This window comes from Mya arenaria, chromosome 3 (assembly GCF_026914265.1).
Source record: "Mya arenaria isolate MELC-2E11 chromosome 3, ASM2691426v1".
Classification (NCBI taxonomy): Eukaryota; Metazoa; Mollusca; class Bivalvia; order Myida; family Myidae; genus Mya; species Mya arenaria.
Genome location: NC_069124.1, coordinates 16,798,315 through 16,822,428, shown reverse-complemented (window position 1 = coordinate 16,822,428; position 24,114 = coordinate 16,798,315). Strand labels below are relative to the sequence as shown.

At 37.3% G+C, this 24,114-nt stretch overlaps 2 protein-coding genes across 3 annotated transcripts; one reads left to right on the top strand and one right to left on the bottom strand.

Annotated features, from left to right (window-relative positions):
- Positions 1–6,034: 6,034 nt before the first annotated feature.
- Positions 6,035–20,447, top strand: LOC128228928 (uncharacterized). Of its 2 annotated transcripts, none has more exons than XM_052940489.1 (4): positions 6,035–6,073; positions 17,832–18,066; positions 19,232–19,381; positions 19,583–20,447. In XM_052940489.1, exons 2-4 carry the CDS (start codon positions 17,853–17,855, stop codon positions 19,762–19,764), a joined length of 546 nt encoding a protein of 181 aa, XP_052796449.1. In that variant the 5' UTR covers positions 6,035–6,073; positions 17,832–17,852; the 3' UTR covers positions 19,765–20,447. The 2 variants fall into 2 exon arrangements, with proteins under 2 accessions (XP_052796449.1, XP_052796448.1); XM_052940488.1 differs by having other exon boundaries at positions 6,057–6,106.
- LOC128225744 (mucin-2-like) lies at positions 20,239–22,776 on the bottom strand. The gene has a single exon (XM_052935649.1). It carries the CDS (start codon positions 22,774–22,776, stop codon positions 20,239–20,241), a length of 2,538 nt encoding a protein of 845 aa, XP_052791609.1.
- Positions 22,777–24,114: the final 1,338 nt, after the last annotated feature.

The following is a 24,114-nucleotide window of genomic DNA, read 5'->3' as shown; positions in this document are numbered from 1 at the left end:
CGTAGATCGACAATAAAAATCAAACAACATCAAAAATAATGTTTACCTGGATCGTAGATCGTAGATCGACAATGCATTGTTGACCTAGATCATCAATCGTAGATCGACAATAAAAGTCAAACAACATCAAAAATAATGTTGACCTGGATCGTAGATCGTAGATCGACAATGCATTGTCGACTTAGATCATCAATCGTAGATCGACAATAAAAGTAAAACAACATCAAAAATAATGTTGACCTGAATCGCAGATCGTAGATCGACAATGCATTGTTGACCTAGATCATCAATCGTAGATCGACAATAAAAGTCAAACAACATCGAACATATTGTTGACCTGGATCGTAGATCGTAGATCGACAATGCATTGTCGACCTGGATCATAACTCGTAGATCGACAATAAAAGTAAACCAACATCAAACATATTGTTGACCTGGATCGTAGATCGTAGATCGACAATGCATTGTCGACCTAGATCATAAATCGTAGATCGACAATAAAAGTAAAACAACATCAAAAATAATACGATCCAGGTCAACCGATTTCTATGTGTAACAGGTTGTCGATCTACGATCTACGATCCAGGTCAACAATATTCTTATGTATAACAGGTTTTTTGATCTACGATCTACGATCCAGATCGACAATATTTCATGTATTTTAGTTTGTCGAGCTACGAGCTATGGCCCGGCTCAACCGATTCATATTTCCGTCTTATTGTCGATCTACGATTTATAATCTAGGTCGAAAATACATTGTCGATCTAAAATCTACGATCCAGGTCAACAATATGTTCAATATTGTTTGACTTTTATTGTCGATCTACGATTGATGATCTAGGTCGACAATGCATTGTCGATCTGCGACCTACGATCCAGGTCAACTTTATTATTGATGTTGTTTTACTTTTATTGTCGATCTACGATTGATGATCAAGGTCGACAATACATTGTCGATCTACGATCCAGGTCAACAATATGTTTGATGTTGTTTGACATTTATTGTCGATCTACGAGTTATGATCACGATCTGCGATCCAGGTCAACAATATGTTCAATATTGTTTGACTTTTATTGTCGATCTACGATTGATGATCTAGGTCGACAATGCATTGTCGATCTGCGACCTACGATCCAGGTCAACTTTAACAATTGATGTTGTTTTACTTTTATTGTCGATCTACGGTTGATGATCAAGGTCGACAATGCATTGTCGATCTACGATCCAGGTCAACAATATGTTTGATGTTGTTTGACATTTATTGTCGATCTACGAGTTATGATCACGATCTGCGATCCAGGTCAACAATATGTTTGATATTGTTTTACTTTTATTGTCGATCTACGAGTTATGATCTAGGTCGACAATGCATTGTCGATCTGCGATCTACGATCCAGTTCAACATTATTTTTAATGTAGTTTTACTTTTATTGTCGATCTACTATTGATGATCTAGGTCAACAATGCATTGTCGATCTACGATCTACGATCCAGTTCAACAATATTTTTGATGCTATTTTACTTTGTCGATCTACGATCCAGGTCAACCAATTTCTATGTGTAACAGGTTGTCGATCTACGATCTACGATCCAGGTCGACAATATTTCATGTATTTTATTTTATCGAGCTACGATTTATAACCCAGGTCAACGGATTCATATTTCCGTTTTATTGTCGATCTACGATTGATGATCTAGGTCGACAATGCAATGTCGATCTACGATCTACGATCCAGGTCAACAATATTTTAATGTTGTTTTGCTTTTAGTGTCGATCTACGATTGATGATCTAGGTCGACAATGCATTGTCGATCTACGATCTACGATATAGGTCAACAACATCTTTGATGTTGTTTTACTTGTATTGTCGATCTACGATTTATAATCGAGGTCGAAAATGCCTTGTCGATCTACGATCTACGATCCAGGCAACAATATTTGTGATGTTGTTTTACTTTTATTGTCGATCTACGATTTATGATCTAGGTCGACAATGCATTGTCGATCTACGATCTAAGATCCAGGTCAACAATATTTTTGATGCTGTTTTACTTTGTCGATCTACGATCTACGATCCAGGTCAACAATACTTTTGATGTTTTTTTTAAATTTTAATGTCGATCTACGATTTATGATCTAGGTCGACAGTGCATTGTCGATCTACGATCTACGATCCAGGTCAACAATATTTTTGATGCTGTTTTACTTTGTCGATCTACGATCCAGGTCAACAATATTTTTGATGCTGTTTTACTTTGTCGATCTACGATCCAGGTCAACAATAATTTTGATGTTTTTTTTTTTACTTTTATTGTCGATCTATGATTTATGATCTAGGTCGACAATGCATTGTCGATCTACGATCTACGATCCAGGTCAACAATATTTGTGATGTTATTTTACTTTTATTGTCGATCTACGATTGCTGATCTAGGTCGAAAATGCATTGTCGATCTACGAAACAGGTCAACAATATTTTTATGCTGTTTTACTTGATTGATCTACGATCCAGGTCAACCGATCTACGATCCAGGTCAACCGATCTACGATCCAGGTCAACGATATGTTTGATATTGTTTAACTTTATTGTCGATCAACGAGTTATGATCTAGGTCGACATTGCATTGTCGATCTACGATCTGCGATCCAGGTCAGCTTTATTTTTGATGTTGTTTTACTTTTATTGTCGATCTACGATTTATGATCTAGGTCGACAATGCATTGTCGATCTGCGATCTACGATCCAGGTCAACATTATTTTTGATATTGTTTTACCTTTATTTTCGATCTGCGATTGATGATCTAGGTCAACAATGCATTGTCGATCTACGATCCAGGTCGACCAATTTATTTATTTTTATGTTGATGTACGATCTACGAGCTACGCGCCAACTTCACACACCTGTTTGTACAAGTTAATGCTAGAGGATTGTGTGTGTATTTAGTAAGGGTATACTTTGGTATGCTTGACTGAATAAAGGGTTGGGCCTAGAGTAGGCCGAAAAAGAAAAATCTGTGTTTATCGTAGCAGTCCCAAAGTGAAAGAAGGGTTGATCGTGACACTAATGTCAAATATAAGGTTTGCAAAACATATATTTATCATATACTCGAAGGCACTCCTTGTTCCGTAGTGGGGGTGCTAGGTATATCAGGTTGCATTTTACACAGAAACAATTCTTTAGTCTTTGTCTGATACTTAGAAGTGTATTTCAGGTATAAGTTTAACTCGCTGCGCAGTTGTGTCGCAAATATGGTTTGAGTTCTATATTCATATACATTGTTACTGCCTTTTCCTGTTATAGGAAATAGTCATTAAAAGGATAGATAATTTAGAATTATGCAAAATAAAAGTAATCAATAAAAGTGCGTTATTGTATGAAGGAATGAAGTATTTTAGTTTACAGATTACGGCCCAGGGAGAATCGCAATATAGAAATTGTACAAGTCTCGTTCATGCCTTTATATTTGCCCGTGCACATGCGCATGCGCGAGCTTCTAGATTCACGCAATAAAAACATAATGACTAAATGGATAGTAATTAAAACTAATCAACCATTTGTTCCTTTTCAGAACTTTTGTTAATTAGCATCTATGCTCCAAAAATAACGGTCTTGTTGCAACAATCGAAACCAAACAAAAAATAATCATTTGTTTTCAGGCAACAGCAAAGAAGCATTAAGTTATTATAGTTTACTTTAAATTGTATAAGCGGATAATTCTCAAGACTTCATAACTCTCATATGTGAATTAAGGAATTTGGATTTTGCTTCATATCTATTCATACAAAACGATGTAATCCCGTATCTTAAGAGTAACAAGTTATTAGTATATTTTGTTGTTTATGTAATTAGAATGACTGGGAATGTTATACGTGTTGATTTGATCTTCTTTTCCGGCTGAAAACAAACAAACAAAAAAAGCATATCAAATCTTGGGTAGAACCTGGTGCGAGTGTCAAAATATATCCGGTGCCAAAATTTCTATACAACTACCCATAAAAGATAGAATCCGGAGCTCCGCTAAACCGACAAGCGAGGACTTTATTTCCACTTTCTATCGCACAGAGTATAAGAAATTAAACTATTCCTACTTCGATACCTTCTTTGAAAAGATAAACGTAATTATCAGGATGTAAATAGTGCACCTGTCATTATTTTGCCCGCCCGGGGGGGGGGGGGGGCGGCGGGCTGACCCAGTGGAATTTGACATCTTGATATGTTTGAAGTCTAAATCCCCACCCTGGAGACAACCATTTTTTGTCTAAATCCCAACCCTTGGGCCTGCTTGGTGCATCAAATGCCCCGGGAGTAGGGGAGAGGGTAAATATCTAAAAGATCAATCATATGAATCAGTTCTGTACGCGTTTAAAATTTAAATTAGGTGAGACAGTACCTTTAATATCGAGGTCATTCTGACAATGTCAGTAAAACATGTAATCGCTAAGAATATATCATACATGTTGGATTGGTTCTCCTATGTGTTTGCGAAATATTTCATTTACGTTTTAACAAAGCGGGAATCAATGAAATAGGATTACCAATTCTACTTTCATTTTTTGATGAATGCTTATTTTTAGAAGTTTTCTGATGTAATCGTTTATATTCTACAGGTATAGTGAAAGTTTCTCGACAGAAAAATTCGATAGGTCATCCATCATGCATGCGCCGTCTGCTACTAGAAAAACACGAATAAAAATATCGCCGTCGTCTTTCGACTTTTCGCGGTTACTCCCCTTTTTTATTTTGTGGCGTCAAAATTCCCGATTCCCGGGATGTAAAAACCGGCCAAAGTCTATTTCCCGGGACCCGGATTCAATAAGTTTGTCAAATTCCCGCCTTTCAGGAATGGTGTTCTGTCTAACGTCCCGTGTATGCCCGCCCCCCCCCCCCCCTTCCCGGGTGGGCATAATAATGACAGGTGCATAGCTGATAGTAAGAAAATATTAAGGTTTCGTTTGCATGTTATTTGCTGTCAGAATTATGATCGCTGTTTTATTTTCATTCGTTTAGATGAATAAAAAGATATGGGGCTTTCATTTTTGTGTTTGTTTGTGGATAGTTGATGGAGGTATTCTTAAGGTATAACATCACAAACATTATTACAGCACTTGTTGTTATTTTCACCGATTTACATTTCGGCATTCCACTTTTTAAAGTAAACACGACGGATAGAATCCGCATCGGTGCCGGATAGAACCGGCAAATGAAAAATGTGGACGGAGAGAATCCGCTTTGCATCATCACCGTGTATATGATACACTCCTTGCGAAGGATTGCCAAATGAAGTTCTACCTATTAGTATACGTATATTATAACTCAATGCAATAGGCTTAATTCTGATTGTTTAAAACAACTAACAAAAACTAATCTAGGATTTTTATTTACGCGTTTCGCATTTTTAAGATCTAACGGTAACAATCTGTTTAAAACATTATCATACCATAGTTTGTATTATACAGATGTATCAAAGTTGTAAATGATCATATAGTCTGTTTCCCTGCTTACTGATATTTCATACGTTATGAGTGGATTTCACCCCGATCTGTTTTTGAAAAATTGCTCTAACTTCTTCATTTTTTTGACCAATTTCAATAAAATTTGAAATATTAACCCTTTATGAGGCACTTTCTAATAAGTATACAAAAACGCAAAGTTATTTATTGAAATTAATGAGATATGAGTGGATTTCACTTGTCGAAATCTGGATTTCACCTCGATTTCCGATCTATTTTCGAAAAAAATCGAAAAATTGCTCTAACTTCTTCATATATTTACCAATTTCAATAAAATTTGAAATATAAATCCTTCGTGAGGCACTTTCTAATATGTTTACAATGAAAAATAATTATTAATAAAAATAAATGAGTTCTGAGTGGATTTCACGTTTGAGTGGATTTCACGTGAAATCCACTGGATTCCTGTATCACCCCGCACCGAATCTTTGAAGGTAAAACAAAGGCACGAACACGATTTTCAGAAATTGACATCTGCCGCACACGATTTTCAGAAATTGTCATTTGCCCTATATAAAACGAGCCGTTTTCGGAAAAAGTTACGCACACGTGGCTGAAGGTAAGAATTGTAAGGGATATCTTAGAAAATAAGGTAAGTAAATCAAATATCTATAATAAAGTTCTTACTAGAATCAAATGTATGTTATAACTCAATATTATGATTTTTATTAACAAAAATAATTTTGGTTTGAATGCACACTACCTCGAATTATGGAAAAATCACAATTATAGGCAATACATGTGTTGTAACGATGATCGAGGCATTTTAATTGTCAATAATATGATTCAAATGTACGTGAAGTTGGCGGCCTAGCGGCGTGAAGTTAGCGGCCTGGCGGCCTAGCAGCGTGGACTTGGCGCCTATTTTTTCTCAATTTCAAAGCAATTGTTCATGCATTTTATTGGAAAACAATGGTTTTTTTTTCATTCAGACACTTACATAGCGGCCTTAAAGCTGCACTCTCACAGATTGAACGTTTTGACATCTTTTTCATTTTTTGTCTTGGAACGAGCAAATTTTGCGTAAATATCTGCAAACCAGTGATAAAAGACTGCTGACAAAAGATCAGATCGCAGCTTTACATATTTCCGTCCCAACATTAATGCTTAGCATTTTTCTTAAACTGTTAGTAACGGTTTAAGCCATAAAACATAAAATTAGGAATGGAAATAAGTTAATCTGCGATCTGATCTTTTGTCAGCAGTCTTTCATCACTGGTTAGCAGATATTTATGCAAAAAAAATATAATTCCAAGACAAAAAATAAAAAAGTTGAAAAACGGTAAATCTGTGAGAGTGCAGCTTTAAATAGTTTTCTATTTCAGAGCATTTTTATATGCGTTTTCTTCTAAAACAATGATAAATTTACTGTTTTAATGCACAAGTAATCAATATATAGTGATTTTCAACATTTTTTGAAAAAAGTCGATCAAGCAGTTCGGGGCGCAGCGGCGTGAAGTTTCCGGCCTGGCGGCCTAAACTAGTATCCTATTTCAAAGCACGTATACTGGCCTTTTCTTCTAAAGCAATGATATATTAACTGTTTTTATGGACAAATAATCACTCTGAAACGATAATCAACATCTTCTCAAAAAAGTCGACCAAGCACTTCAGCTGCCTAGCGGCGTGAAGTTAGCGACCTGGCGGCCTAGCTACAATAATGAGCGATCAGGGATACTTTTTTATTATTATTTTGACATTTCTTATGTATCCCTGTCACGAGTCTGCCATAGTAAAACAAAATCGTCAAAAGACGAGCGTACGGCCCTTTTGGTGGACTACCTGGCGGCCTAGTCGCCTAAACTAGTTTCCTATTTCAAAGGATGTATACATGCGCGACGATCTCACATACATGAAGTCCCAGTCTATGCGCAATAACCTCGTATTTACCAACATCCCCCGAGGACAACAGTAACGGAAACGAGACAGCCGATGTCACCGAGAGGAAACTGCGACAACACCAGCAGGACGCCTTGAATATTGCCAAGGAGACGGCGGACAACATCCGGTTTGAGCGTGTACACAGGACACCGGGCCAGCAAATCAGGGGCAAAGTTCGAAACATTGTGGCCAAATTCACGTTCTTCCAAGAACGCGAAAGTTTGCGTAGGGAGTGGAAGCATTTAAAAGGGACGAATTTCCACATGTTCGAGCAATTCCCGAAGGAGGTGACGGACAAGAGGAGGGGGCTGGTGAAGAGGATGAAAGAGGCCAGGGACGGCGGAAAGAAGGCGTGGATAGTTTACGACACCCTCTATGTGGACGGTCGGCCAGTCAGGGACTAGGGGCACGCCGAGGGTGAGCTCAATATCCTCCCCTGGAATGTGCACGGCCTTACTCAGGAGAAACAGCAATCACTTGATTTTGTAAATATTGTTTCTAATTCTGATATATGTTTCTTATATGAATCATGGACTAATTCTCTTAGCAATGTTTCTTTAAATGGTTATATTTCACTGAATTTTTATCGCAAGTTCCAACATCGAAATGCTCGTAGGTGTAGTGGAGGTATTGTATTGTATTATAAGGATCACTTAAAAGATGGAATTGAAATTATTAGAAATCATCATGATACAATTATTTGGTAAAAGCTAGATCATTCATTTTTTAAGACCAAAGAAGATATTTATTTATGTGGTGTCTACCTATGGGGTGAAGAATCGCCAGCTTATAATGCTTTTAACAATGTTGATTTATTTGACACGCTTGAAAACGATATATCTGAGTTCAGTGATTTAGGCTGTGTAGCTATTACTGGCGATTTAAATAGTAGAACTGGTAAAAAACATGATTTTATTATACATGATAATGTTAATATTTAATTTAACGATTTAGATTATGAACCAGACAGTACGGGCCTCTGTCGACATTGTAAATAATAGTCACGGAATCAAGTTATTAGATTTATGTAAATCGTCATCAATACGCATTGTTAATGGTAGAGTAGGCAACTCAAATAATTATACATACTTTTCAAATAATGGTTGTTCCGTTATAGATAATCAGATAATCTATTGATGCATGACCGAAACTTTTCAATGATTGGCGACTTCACTATTTGTCCATTCAATCAATGGAGTGACCACTCACCTTTGCATTTTGAACTGTTATGTTATTATATTACTCAAGAAGATCAAGAAAGATCAGAGATAAAGTACAAATGGAACAACGAATATAGTGAACAGTTTCGCTCAGGAATTATTGGCTGTCTGCCACAATTCAATACTATTATTAATAATAATGATAGCACTAGACAATCTGTAAACGATGCTGTTAATGATTTTTCGAATCTTATACGATCTGTTGCGGATCCTTTATTCTCAAAACGTTATCATTATAGTAATAAACCTTATTTCTTTTCGAATGCTTGTGTAAAAAGAATGACGCTGAATGTATTGAAGCGCATACTGTTTACTTACAGTCATTACGTGTATGTAATACCGATAAATCACTTGAAAATAGATTGTTATTAGTAGAATGTAAGCGTGTGTATAAAAGTATTGTTAAAAGAATAATAATGCTGCATTCAGATTAAAAATGCAAGAAATAGAACAACTTAAGAAACATAAACCGAGAGATTTTTGGAAATATTTTAAATCTAATTCCAAGCAAACGAATAATAGCTTATCAAATGAAACTTTTAAAGAATATTTTTCAGCTTTAGGTAGTAGTGTTTTTGAATGTTTCAATGAGGAGGCAGAAAATTTTGGTAGCACAAATGATTTTAATTTAATCAATGATTCATTGGACCAGCCTATAACTGTCAATGAAATTCATATTGCTGTTAAGCACTGAAGCATAATAAATCGCTAGGTACTGATTTATTGATGAATTAATATTTTATAGAGTCTTGATATTTTGTCGTCGCATTTGTGTGATATTTTTAACAGTATTTTAAATACTGGATATTTCCCCGATAAGTGGATGGAAGGAGTTATTATACCGTTACACAAAAAAGGAAATGTAGACGATGTTTATAATTATAGGGGAATTACTCTCCTTAGTTTTATGTCTAAGCTTTTTACTACTGTGCTAAATAAACGAATTGAGATATTCTGTAATTAGCATAACATTATTTATTCTAATGTCATTGGTACAAATATATTTAAATGACAATAAGCGGCTTTATGTTGTATACGTCGATATGATGAAATGTTTTGATTCTATTTATAGAAATGCGTTGTGGCTGAAATTATAGAAATGCGGTATACAAGGCAAATTACTTCGAATAATTAGAGATATGTACCAAAAAGTCAAATCTTGTGTTAAATCTTGTTCTACATATTCCCATTACTTTGACTATGCAGTAGGCCTCCGTCAAGGGGAAGTTATGTCCCCTTTGTATTTTTTTTCTTTTTGTTGAAGACCTAGAGTTATATTTACAAAATAATCTAGACTTAGGCTTACGTTTTGACGATATTGTACTTATTCTATTATTATTTGCTGACGACATGGCTATTGTAGGTGAAACACCAGTTGAAATTCAACAACATTTGGATAGAACAGAACAGAACAGAACAGACAGTTTATTCGACTTATACATGTGTACATCGTCGTAATACATATAGTTATACATATAAACATGTCACGTATCTAAACTTACAAACATAATATAATAAAATAAAATATAAGCAAAAATATTATGTAAATTGGATACCAAATAATTATTATGTTAACTTTGGCAGTGAGAGAATGTTTCATAACTACTATATCAAGTTAAATTATTTATAAGTGAGTTGCGTATAATAAATGATTCTTTAATATATTTACAAACATTCATAACTTCCTTTTTATCACATGATACCAATAATTGATGGAATTTGAACACAGATGGATTAACATAATAGCATCGTTTTATATAAGTTACACGTAACTGACGATAGCATGGACAAATACATATGAGGTGATATTCATCCTCTATGTCCCTACTATTACAACATAAACAATATCTTTCGTTACGAGGTATATTGTAACGTGCATAACGTGCTGTTTGTATTCTTAAAGGGTGTGCAGAAACTCTCAATCTAACAAAGTATAAACGTAAATTCTTTGGAACTAAATCTAAATATATTTCATAATCAAAGGAAGTTTTGAAAATTCTATACATATCCAAAACAGAACTGTTACTAATATTACCATACCATTCTTGTTTAAATGTATCTATAATTCTACATTTAAATTCGTTTATAAATACATTAACATGCGCAATATTTGGGTTATCAAATACGTATGCAAAACAATAATCATTTAACAGTTTTTTTACCTTAGAGACCCAGTTTATATAACCCTTATTACAGTCATCAATGGCCTGTTTATACACGGACTTTATTATAATGTTATTACTGTTGCAAATCTTAAACCAGTAACTAATAATTCTTACATATCGATTAATGTATAAAGGGTATCTACCTAGTTCTCCATACACTGTAGCATTACATGTGTTTATTTTAACGTGTAACAATCGCTTACAAAATTTTAAATGTATACGTTCTATTTCTTTTGACTTACTAAAACCCCATATTTCACAGGCATAATTCAATATTGAGCCAACAAAAGAATCAAATAGTTGACAAAATATTTTAGGTTTAAGGTCGTATTCTTTGCATTTACATAATAAAGTATTCATGGCCTTAAGAGCTTTTCCAACCAAATGCTCTTGATTCAATGTAAAACTTCCAGTGTAGTTTATCACAGTACCTAAATAATTAAAGTTATCAACAACATCGATAGTATGGCCATTATATGTCCAATGCTCATTACGACGTATTCCACCCCGTTTACGGAAAACCATTGTTTGTCTTTGATGTATTTACATTTAACCCCCATGCTTTGCAATACGAGTAAAGAGTGTTTAAATGGTTTTGGACTTCCTCGGGCGATTTCCCTAAAATGGCCATATCGTCAGCAAATAGCAACATAATTAAAACAATGTCATCAATACTTAAACCGGAAGTGATGCTATCTTGCATATATAGTTCTAAGTCCTCTACAAACAGGGAAAAAAGAATCGGGGACATAACCTCCCCCTGGCGCAGGCCAACGGCATAACTAAAGTATTCAGAGTAAGATGTACATGATTTCACACAAGATTTAACATTTTCATACATATCTTTCACTATTCTAAGTAATTTACCTTTTATACCAGATTTATACAACTTAAGCCACAGAGCATTGCGATAAATACTATCAAAACACTTCAACATGTCGACATAAATAACATATAATCTTTTATTATCATTGATATATTTTTGCACAATAGACATTAAAATATAAATTGCGTCAACTGTTGAGCAACCTTTTCGAAATCCGAATTGTGCATCCGAAATAGTGGCATTAGCCTCACAAAATGACTCGATGCGCTTATTTAGAATTGTTGTAAATACTTTTGAAAAACAACTAACAAGTGTAATTCCTCTATAATTATTGACATCATTAACAGAACTTTTTTTATGGAGTGGAATGATGACACCTTCTGTCCACTTTTCTGGAAAAAAACCAGACGCTAAAATGCTATTAAATACATCACAAAAGTGGCTTGTTAATATGTCAGCGCATTCAATAAAGTACTCATTTAATATACAGTCGCTACCAGCCGATTTATTTCGTTTTAAATGCTTTATTGCGTTACGTACTTCAATAATAGAAATAGGTTGGTCTAACTCTGGAAATGTAGAGTTATCTTCATCAAAATCATTACTTGAACAAAACTGTTCAGCCTCGTCGTTATTGCAATCAAACGTATTGTTGCTAAGATTTTTAAAAAATGTTTTAAAATCTTCCAAAGGGATATTACAATTATTAAATTTATTTTTTGATTTAAAAAATTTCCAAAATTCTCTAGGTTTATTTTTTCTTAAATTCTCAATATCCTTCATTTTTTGACGATAAGCAAAGTTTTTCTTTTTACGAAGTAAATCTTTATAAGACTTCTTTTGTGCACAGAGACTAGCTCTATTAATATCGGTTTTAATCGAATTAAAAATATGTAAAGCTTCTTGGTATAATCGCCGTGCATTAACACATTCATTATCAAACCAATCAGCATTTTTCGTACAACTATCAATATCAAACAATGGTTTATCTAAAACATCATTAATTGACAATCTATTTGAACAGTTTATACAATCAACAATATCATCGAACACAGGTAATTTTGTAATAATCCCAGTGCGAAATTGTTCACGTATAGTATTATCCCATTTAAATTTAACATCAGTGTATGTATCGTAACTATTCGAGAAATTATTACAATATAATGAAAACTGTATAGGAGCGTGGTCGCTCCATTCATTGAAATCGCCAATAGTAAAGTTGGATATCAATGAAAAGTTACATTCATGGGTCAATAAGTAATCAATTACGGAAGATCCGTTATGAGAATAAAAAGTATGTTTACAACTGTCACCAATTCTACCGTTTAAAATGCGAATACAAGTTGATTTACAAAGATCTAGCAATTTAATCCCATGACTATTATGTACATTTTCAACAGAGGCCCTAACAGAGGCATAATCAGGGACATAGTCTAGGTCGTCAAAAAAGTATTAACATTATCATGTGTAATAAAATCGCATTTGTTGCCTACACGGCTATTAAAATCACCAGATAAAAATATTTTACCAAATTCAGAAAAATATGTGATGTCATTTTCTAGAATTTCAAATAGATCTACGTTAAATGTATTGTAAACTGGCGAACCTTCGCCCCATATATAAGATGCACAAATATATACATCCTCTTCAGTATTAAAGAAATTACGATCTAGTTTTAGCCAGATAATGCTATCATAATGGTTTTTTACAATTTGAATGCCGTTTGCTAGATGGTCTTTAAAGTAAATAACGATACCACCGCTATTTCTACGGGCGTTTTTGTGTTGAAATTTTCTGTAGAAATTAAACGAACTATAACCGCTTAAATTAACGTTACTAGATGAAATTTGTCCAAGTTTCATATAAAAAACAAATATCAAATGAACTAATCAAATCAGTAAAATCAGTATTGCTCTTTTTACAATCAGTTAAACCATTGATGTTCCACGACAGGATGGACACCTCACCGCCGTCGTGCCCCTATGCCCTCACAGCAGTTCCGTCGATGTAGAGGGTGTCGTAGGCTAGGTAAGCCCTCTTACCCAGCCGCCTCGCCTCTTTCATCTGGGGAACCAGCTTCCTTCTCTTCTGAATGACATCCGGGGGGAATTGTTCAAAAACCCGAAACTGGGTCCCATCAAGCTGTTTCCATGTTTTACGAACCATTTCCCGGTCTTTGAAAAAAGAAAACTTTGCAATAATATTCCTGGTCTTGCCCGCAACTGGGGAACCTGGTGACCGGTGAACCCTCTCAAAACGAATACTGTCCGCTACCTCACGGGCGATCTTGAAGGCGTCCTGGAGATGCCGACGCAGCTTCCGCTCTGTCGCTTCCGCTTGCTCGTTCCCGTCGGTGTTATCCTCGGGCACCCCGGTGAAAACCAAGTTGTTTCTCATATATTGAGACTGAAGATATGAGACGTCGTCACGCAGAGTATCTCTCTCCTTTTCAAGATTCTGCATCCGCTCTGTCAGGACAGCCGCGTGCATATCGACCCCCTCCACCTTGTCTTCGAGACGTATTACTCTCGCGTCAACTTTCTTCACTCGGTCATCCAGCGCTACCCACAACTTTTTTATGTCGACCTCAAAAGATGCCATTCTTTTTTCTAAGGATTCAATGGCCCCTAACTTTTTTTCTACGGTTTCAAGCCTACCATTCACGGCATTCAACACATTCAACAAGTCCCGGTTTGTAGGTTCACTGCTGCTTTCTGCCATGGCTGTACTGACCTTTGTAACTCCACTAACTGTGCTCAAAAATACACTACCGTCTAAATTCTCATCACCGTAAAGCACAGAATTAGTCCTGTTTAGAATATCACTTACAGATGTAATTCCAGTGTCCGAATCTCCGGACGGGCCTCTTTGTTTACATATTTTCCGGATATTGGTTTCATTGTCACTACTATTTCTATCTTTTCTCTTTTTATTTTTAGATTTAGTCATTATATTTCATTGTTTCATTGTGAATGTGTTCCATGCACTAAAATACATTAAATCCACAACTCAACTAATCTTATAAAGCTTTTATTTTTAATTAATTCCAAAATTATTTTCACATTCAAAATTCGATAGACTTTCAGAATATTGTAATAATTGGGGTTTATCAGTAAATACACTTAAAATCAAAATTATGGTCTTTCGTAAAAGGGGAGGGCTATTGCCAACAGAAAATTGGACCTACAATGGCCAGCCTATTGACGTCGTGAATGATTTTAATTATTTAGGAACTGTTTTTAATTACACTGGAAATTATGCTTTAAACCAGGAACATTTAACTGGCAAAGCTTTAAAAGCATTAAATGTGTTATTGTGTAAATGTAAGGAGTATGACCTGAAACCAAAGATTTTTTGTCAACTATGTGATGCTTTTGCTGCCCCCGTTTTGAATTATTCTTCCGAAATTTGGAGATTTACTAAGTCTACGGAAATTGAAAGAATCCATTTAAAGTTTTGTAAACGTTTGTTAAACGTTAGAAAAAATATATGTTCAGCAAGTGTGTACGGGGAGCTTGATAGATGTCCTCTCTATGTACATAGATATGTTAGAATTATACAATATTGGTTAAAGGTTACAAATAGCGATAACATTATAATAAGTAGTGTATATAAGTATGCATTATCTGACTGTAATAATAGAGAAATTAACTGGGTATCAAATGTTAAAAAGCTTCTGAGCCAGTATGGTTTTGCATACGTTTTCAATAATCCTAATATGATAAATGAAAAGTACTTTCTAACTGAATTTAAAACAAGAATAATTGATTGTTTTAAGCAAGAATGGTATAGATCCCTTGATAGCCCAGTTTTATTTTTGTATAAGGAATTTAAGACTACTTTTGTGTATGAAGATTATTTGGAGTTATTACCTAAAAGCTTACGACTATTTTTCTGCAGACTTAGACTTTCTGCACACCCGTTAAGGATTCAAACGGGTAGATATAATCGTAATCGTATACAACGTGAAGAAAGATATTGTTTATGCTGTAACTCAAGAGATATAGAAGACGAATTTCATTTTATTTGTATGTGTACACGTTTTGAAACTATAAGAAATAAATACATAAAACGGTATTATTATTTACATCCGTCTGTTTTTAAGTTTATCGAACTGTTAAACACAAGAAATAAACAAGAACTTATAAAACTATCCTTATTTGTCAAACAAGCTCTGAGTATTAGAAGATCAACTTTAAATATTGACTTATAATTATAATAGTTTTGTTCATCCTCACCTGATTTGAATATTTTTTTTGAATGTATTTATGATTCTATTTCATATTATGTATAACCTATGTCATACCATGTGTTTGTTTATTTATTATTCATATGTGGTTAAGAAGATGATGTACTTTGTACAAGTCTTAATAAAATATCTGTTCTGTTCTGTTCATGTCTTTTCTTCTAAAACAGTGATATATCAATTGGTTTTTATGCATAAATAATTACTCTGAAGCGATTATCAACCAGGCCTCAAAATTTGTCAACAACCTAGCGTGGTATTCACTATTTGCCTGGAAAACGATATGTCTTCAAGCGAAACAGACTGGTCTCTGATAGTGAGATGACTGAATGCCAATGTATCATGCAACACACTCTAAAATTACTTAAGACAAATGTGTAATCCAATAAATATCCGCAACACGTTCGACCTTTCATATTTTCATTCAACAAATGGCGGCGTAGTTATTTGGTTATGTATTAATGCCCCGGCCCTAATTTCTCGAAACTTATTAAGACAAACAGGCTTAAGTAGCTTATTTCAGTTAGCTGAAATACATAATTGAATTCGGATAAATGAAAAATGGTCTATTGTGATTATTATGATGAATACAATTATTCACGTTTTGAAAAATATAAACTTTATTGCAGGGGAACAGGGGAAAACACCCACCCGCCATTACCTCCCTTTTATACCCCAGTTGGGTCTTTAAGGAGAATCGTTTAAGTACTCGTAGTACTTCAGTACTTAGGTGGATTAGTTTTGCGGGACCCTAGTAACATGATTTCCTCGTGTTTTTGTGGGTATATGGGGAAAACGATATTGTTTACGCCACTCGAGGTTTTGTATTTGGTGAAATAAGAAGTTATTTTAAAATGTCTAAAAGCGCAGATATAAATTTGATAATATTTCCTGCCCATCCCATCCATATTTTCAGGTTAATTTTCCTGTTACATGTGCTCGATTAACATGCATATTTATTTTCATTTACAGAATTCCACCGTTTGATTGCCTAACATTAGTTAGTAACGTATTTGTTACTTTTATGATTTAAGATTTACCGTATGTTTAGTTTCGTTCCAGTTGTTTCATGATGTTTTCTAAGATACCAGTCATTATTGATGTTGCTGACTCTAAGTACGGATGTGGCCACGATCGGCCAAGGTTACGATCCAGATGTGCTCAGACGCAATAACCAATCTTCCAGCATCCGAACACTGTCTTTTCCTGTGTACATGTTCACCAAATACATTACCAATTCCTAAACTGTTTGTGTTGTTGTATTTTGAGATTAGTGAATAATTAGTTTACTCACGTATTGAGTGAGTAATAATTCCTATCTAAAGTATAAAAAACTCTTAAAGAAGTTAACATTACGCGATTTATTGAAAACCAAAAAATGTAAGCTTAGCTTAATCTTGTTTTAAGGGACTTAAGAAGTTTCGAGAAATCAGGGCCCGTTTAATATAAAAGTGTTTTCGTTATTTTTTGGAATATAGATGCACGCATAAAACTTCATTGATTACTGTTCATAAAATATTTTCACACAAATACGAGCGAAGAATAAACTATAACAAAAGACTAACCGAGAACTTTCTCATCAAGCCGGAAATAGAAAAATGACAGAGCTCTACGTCATCAGCTATAATTTTGCGTGAGGGGCGTCCCACGGGTAGCGGCGTAAATTACACCCTTTTCAATAAAACATGAAAGAAACAGAACATTTGTTTATTTCAGTGAGAGATCGTAATTTATTTTACTCGTGACCATAGAAATACTTTATTTTCACTCGTGTCTTTGGCACTGGTGAAAATATGTTTTTTCTATGACACTCGTGAAATAAAATACGATCTTACACTGAAATAAACAAATATCTTCTATTTATCCGCTAAATCCTAGATATTCGGTGAAATTATGGGTAAATGTGTTGCAGATATGACATCTTGTGTAGAAATGTAAACATTAATTGGCCTGAAATATTAACAATGATAGGTATTTAGTTTTAGGCTCTAAGCAGACTGATGGACCTGTACGTGGCTATTGGCTTAGCGCTGACAATTGCAGCCGAAGTTTTGGCGATCCTGAGTACGGCGCTACCCTATTGGTTCAGTGCATCATTGGATAATGGCAAGGTGAACGTTCATGCAGGGCTGTTCAAGCTCTGCGCAAACGATCTGGGCACAGGATTCGTCTGTGTGGATTACGATGGATGGCTCGGGCTTGGGCCAGGCGGAGGTAAGACTGCATCATTTGTGGTTGATATCGTGATGATCACATATAACCTAAATAATTCATTCTGTAGAGACGCCCCATTTTAAATACTATTAATGCACCAGTCAATGTAACCACGCCCCCCCAGGTCTGGGGAATAGCGGGGACTTTGACTCTCGGTCCAGCCAAGCCCGGGCAAAGTTATAAACGAACTGCTCGTGACACCCCAGCCAAATGCCAAGCACCCAAGGGAACCTAGGTAAGGCCCTTTTCCCACTATATTTGGCGGGAAGACAAAACCACCGCATTCACCCGGCACTGCGGGGCCTACTGGAAGGTCAAAACACGGCCCATTTCCCCGGCTATCCCCGGTATACCCCCGGACTTGGGGGGCCGTGGTTACAATTGACCTGTGCATAATTGTCTCAGCCGAACATTTGTCACTTCCAATCAGCTTTCGATCAAACTTCACAGAATTGTAAGCAGCATGGGTAGTGTTTTATTTAAATGTTATTTGGTCAGTTTCATTTAAATTTTGTTCAAGCTTTACCGAAACAAGAATTTTGCAGCATCATGGTAAGGTGTGTCGTTTGTACTTCTACACCGGCCACTAGTGGTTATGTTCAATCGATTTTGTTTTTCTTTTAAGAAATGTAACTGACGTTGTTTAATGTTAATAACATTTGGGAACCTTATTCCCATAAATTCATGGTGTTGGCGTCGTGACACGTGAAATCAGTAATATTTCGCGCGCAAATTGTTCAACTGAATATATAGGAAAATTAATGTAATGGTCTCTAAACTATTACTAATCGGGCACATTTGTAACATTCCTCTGACAGCCCGTTTGTTATTCATTGATCAGTCAAACACATGTGTAGCAATTAGAAGGCGAGTCTTTTTGTTTCTTGTAAAGTTGAAAAATAAATAAAAAAACTAATCTTGAGGATGATTGTCAGAAATGTTTCTTTACACGCTTTGTTCTGGACAGTTGTTTTTATGATACATGTAAATGGCTACCACCATTGCACCGCCATAATAGCACCAAACAATAACATTTCACTACCATATGTACATGCATTTGATAAAGGTAGTGTAACGATGAAATGATGAAAACATGATTTGCATTTTATATATATGGCAGAGTTCATTTTGAAATATACAAATTTATATTATGCGTTATTTTCAGTGCCCGGCTGGTTGAAGGTCGCCCAGGCTATGATGATCTTGTCTGTGATCGCGTTCGCCGGCGGCATTGTCCTGGCCAGTATGTACGTCGCCAAAGTCCGAGACTGGGTCATGTTAATCGTAGCGTCCGCCGCCCTCACCATGGCTGGAGGTGAGTCGCTAGAGTGCACAGCCTCCACATGTGTGCGATTTGTTGCAAACCTGCATGTATAATAAAAAACGCTTTATTTAACACGTTAGTCATACTCAAAGTTTCTGTCGTTTATCTGTACACACACTTATATGCATTTATAGTGTTAAAACATTCATGATTTATTTTTGAAAATATTAAATGAAAACTTAAACAATCCAGTGGCGTTTGGAGTGGTAGGTACGTCAGTTGCGGGATCCAAGTTCAATGAGCTGACACCACCGGATGACCCTGCAACTGGCAACCTTCACGCCGCCTTTGGTCTAGGGGTCGTCGCTGTCCTCAATGCAGCCGCCGCCGCCATCAGTCTTGGACTCGCCTGGATAAAGATAGTCAAATCGTAGAAGTGGGTCACACATGGAAGAAAGTTACAACGGATTGTGGATGTTGACGTTAATTATTCGTTATAGCTTTTTTTCTTAACTAACTGCATATTTTTAATTATCAACATATACCTGAGGTTCAGGTGTTTCCATATATGTCTTCATTTCTGGATTAGTGAGTGTTTTATAGTTCACTGCCATGACTGTACGTCATGCATAACGCCACGATTCCCGCTGTTCCATGTAACGTCTTTGTTACCATATGCACAACATGTTGTACAGTTCAGTTGATCATACTTTGTATACCATTGTATTTACAATACTCTTGTTTGTAACATGTTTTAATATGTTCTACTACTTTAAATGTCATTTGCAATCAGATAACAGATGCCATTTCATCAATATCATCATTAGAAATTCAGGTTTTATATTCTATTTTATAAGGGTCAATTTTGCCATTTGAAATCCTAAATATAATTAAATTTGTTTGGATTTTTAAAACATTTTCAATGAAAGCCTTATGTGGTCTATATATTTTTGGCTCGTCTGTTTATCAAAGAAAGTAAGTGGAGGTGTTGTGATAGCCTTCGTGTTGCCGTCGATGTCATAGAGTGGAAGTGTTGTGATGGCCTTCGTGTTGCCGTCGATGTCATCATAGAGTGGAGGTGTTGTGATAGCCTTCGTGTTGCCGTCGATGTCATAGAGTGGAGGTGTTGTGATGGCCTTCGTGTTGCCGTCGATGTCATCATAGAGTGGAGGTGTTGTGATAGCCTTCGTGTTGCCGTCGGTGTCATCATAGAGTGGAGGTGTTGTGATAGCCTTCGTGTTGCCGTCGGTGTCATCATAGAGTGGAGGTGTTGCGATAGGCTTCGTGTTGCCGTCGATGTCATAGAGTGGAAGTGTTGTGATGGCCTTCGTGTTGCCGTCGATGTCATAGAGTGGAGGTGTTGTGATGGCCTTCGTGTTGCCGTCGATGTCATCATAGAGTGGAGGTGTTGTGATAGCCTTCGTGTTGCCGTCGATGTCATAGAGTGGAGGTGTTGTGATGGCCTTCGTGTTGCCGTCGATGTCATAGAGTGGAGGTGTTGTGATGGCCTTCGTGTTGCCGTCGGTGTCATCATAGAGTGGAGGTGTTGCGATAGGCTTCGTGTTGCCGTCGATGTCATCATAGAGTGGAGGTGTTGTGATGGCCTTCGTGTTGCCGTCGGTGTCATCATAGAGTGGAGGTGTTGTGATGGCCTTCGTGTTGCCGTCGATGTCATAGAGTGGAGGTGTTGTGATAACCTTCGTGTTGCCGTCGATGTCATAGAGTGGAGGTGTTGTGATGGCCTTCGTGTTGCCGTCGATGTCATCATAGAGTGGAGGTGTTGTGATGGCCTTCGTGTTGCCGTCGATGTCATCATAGAGTGGAGGTGTTGTGATAGCCTTCGTGTTGCCGTCGGTGTCATCATAGAGTGGAGGTGTTGCGATAGGCTTCGTGTTGCCGTCGATGTCATCATAGAGTGGAGGTGTTGTGATGGCCTTCGTGTTGCCGTCGATGTCATAGAGTGGAGGTGTGATGGCCTTCGTGTTGCCGTCGATGTCATAGAGTGGAGTTGTTGTGATGGCCTTCGTGTTGCCGTCGATGTCATAGAGTGGAGGTGTTGCGATAGGCTTCGTGTTGCCGTCGATGTCATCATAGAGTGGAGGTGTTGTGATGGCCTTCGTGTTGCCGTCGATGTCATAGAGTGGAGGTGTTGTGATGGCCTTCGTGTTGCCGTCGATGTCATCATAGAGTGGAGGTGTTGTGATGGCCTTCGTGTTGCCGTCGATGTCATAGAGTGGAGGTGTTGTGATAGCCTTCGTGTTGCCGTCGATGTCATAGAGTGGAGGTGTTGTGATGGCCTTCGTGTTGCCGTCGATGTCATCATAGAGTGGAGGTGTTGTGATGGCCTTCGTGTTGCCGTCGATGTCATCATAGAGTGGAGGTGTTGTGATAGCCTTCGTGTTGCCGTCGGTGTCATCATAGAGTGGAGGTGTTGTGATAGGCTTCGTGTTGCCGTCGGTGTCATCATAGAGTGGAGGTGTTGTGATAGCCTTCGTGTTGCCGTCGGTGTCATCATAGAGTGGAGGTGTTGTGATAGGCTTCGTGTTGCCGTCGATGTCATCATAGAGTGGATGTGTTGTGATAGGCTTCGTGTTGCCGTCGGTGTCATCATAGAGTGGAGGTGTTGTGATAGCCTTCGTGTTGCCGTCGGTGTCATCATAGAGTGGAGGTGTTGTGATAGCCTTCGTGTTGCCGTCGGTGTCATCATAGAGTGGAGGTGTTGTGATAGCCTTCGTGTTGCCGTCGGTGTCATCATAGAGTGGAGGTGTTGTGATAGCCTTCGTGTTGCCGTCGGTGTCATCATAGAGTGGAGGTGTTGTGATAGCCTTCGTGTTGCCGTCGGTGTCATCATAGAGTGGAGGTGTGGTGATAGGCTTCGTGTTGCCGTCGATGTCATCATATAGTGGAGGTGTTGTGATAGCCTTCGTGTTGCCGTCGATGTCATCATAGAGTGGAGGTGTTGTGATAGCCTTCGTGTTGCCGTCGGTGTCATCATAGAGTGGAGGTGTTGTGATAGGCTTCGTGTTGCCGTCGATGTCATCATAGAGTGGAGGTGTTGTGATAGGCTTCGTGTTGCCGTCGATGTCATCATAGAGTGGAGGTGTTGTGATAGCCTTCGTGTTGCCGTCGATGTCATCATAGAGTGGAGGTGTTGTGATAGGCTTCGTGTTGCCGTCGATGTCATCATAGAGTGGAGGTGTTGTGATAGGCTTCGTGTTGCCGTCGATGTCATCATAGAGTGGAGGTGTTGTGATAGCCTTCGTGTTGCCGTCGGTGTCATCATAGAGTGGAGGTGTTGCGATAGGCTTCGTGTTGCCGTCGATGTCATAGAGTGGAGGTGTTGTGATGGCCTTCGTGTTGCCGTCGATGTCATAGAGTGGAGGTGTTGTGATGGCCTTCGTGTTGCCGTCGATGTCATCATAGTACAACACATTAACCTTGACCATAACTAAACAGATTCAATGTAAATGCAACTTGGTACACATGTTGCCAGAGACAAAACTCGCATATATATGTAGCAAAACCTAGAACGATGGCTTTAATAATTGAATGATTGTTCAGTAATATCACTTGTTGGACAGAAATCTAAAACTGATGGACGTTCGTGTTTGCTCCTCGGCACTCTTGTTCCGTTTAAATGTTACTTGTCTGTTTATGTTTTAGACATTTTTACTCTGCATTGTTTGTCTCCGTAACTCAACAAATTCATGTTTCAATATTGGTTGAACTTTCGTCGACATATTTTCAAAATTAAGTATTCTGGATATTCCGTTTATTGTTAATTGTTTTAATCTCAATGTGTTTACATTCATTATATTGTTCATAACAAATGTTTCCTAAAAAGACATGCAATTTTTAAATAAACATGTTTACCAAATTACACGATAAAATCACTCGTCATTAGGAGTATTATCACAGAGTGATGGGTTTATTTCATGGATCATTTTATACAATGCATAATTTCGTGACAAAAATATTACTTTCAAGTTGATTTCCATGCGCATATTGTTATACCTTTTTGTGAACACACCATGGAATGGTCGTGTCATATTTTGATACATGTATATTAGTAACCACTTCTTCGGTTATATTAATAAAACGTCAACACTTATGAAATGTATTTGTGTTGTCCAGATGTTGTTAACTGCGTGCTGCGGTCGTTTTCGCGGTATTGCTTTCAGTTGTCCCAAAATAAGGTCCAAGCCTAAGCCCTAAAGCCCGGCTTAGGGCTGCCACTAAATGAAACAAACTAGCCCCAAAGCCCGTCCTAGGGCTGCCACTATGGGTAAAACCTAGCCCCAAAGCCCTTCCCAGAGCTACCACTAAGGGTAAAACCGAGCACCAAAGCCCGTCCCAGGGCTGCCACTAAGGGTAAAACCTAGCACCAAAGCCCGTCCCAGGGCTGCCACTAAGGGTAAAACCTAGCACCGAAGCCCGTCCCAGGGCTGCCACTAAGGGTAAAACCTAGCACCAAAGCCCGTCCCAGGGCTGCCACTAAGGGTAAAACCAAGCACCAAAGCCCGTCCCAGGGCTGCCACTAAGGGTAAAACCTAGCACCAAAGCCCAATATTGTATCATTTTTAGCTCACCAGAGCACGAAGTGCTAAAGGTGAGCTATTGTGATAGGTCTTTGTCCGTCTGTCCGTCTGTCCGTCCGTCCGTCAATAATTGCTAAAAAATATATCCTCTGAAACTAACCGGCCAAATTCAATGAAACTTCAAAGGAAGCTTCCTTGGGTGTCCCTCTACAAAAATACAACAAGGGGTCACGATTGATAACAACA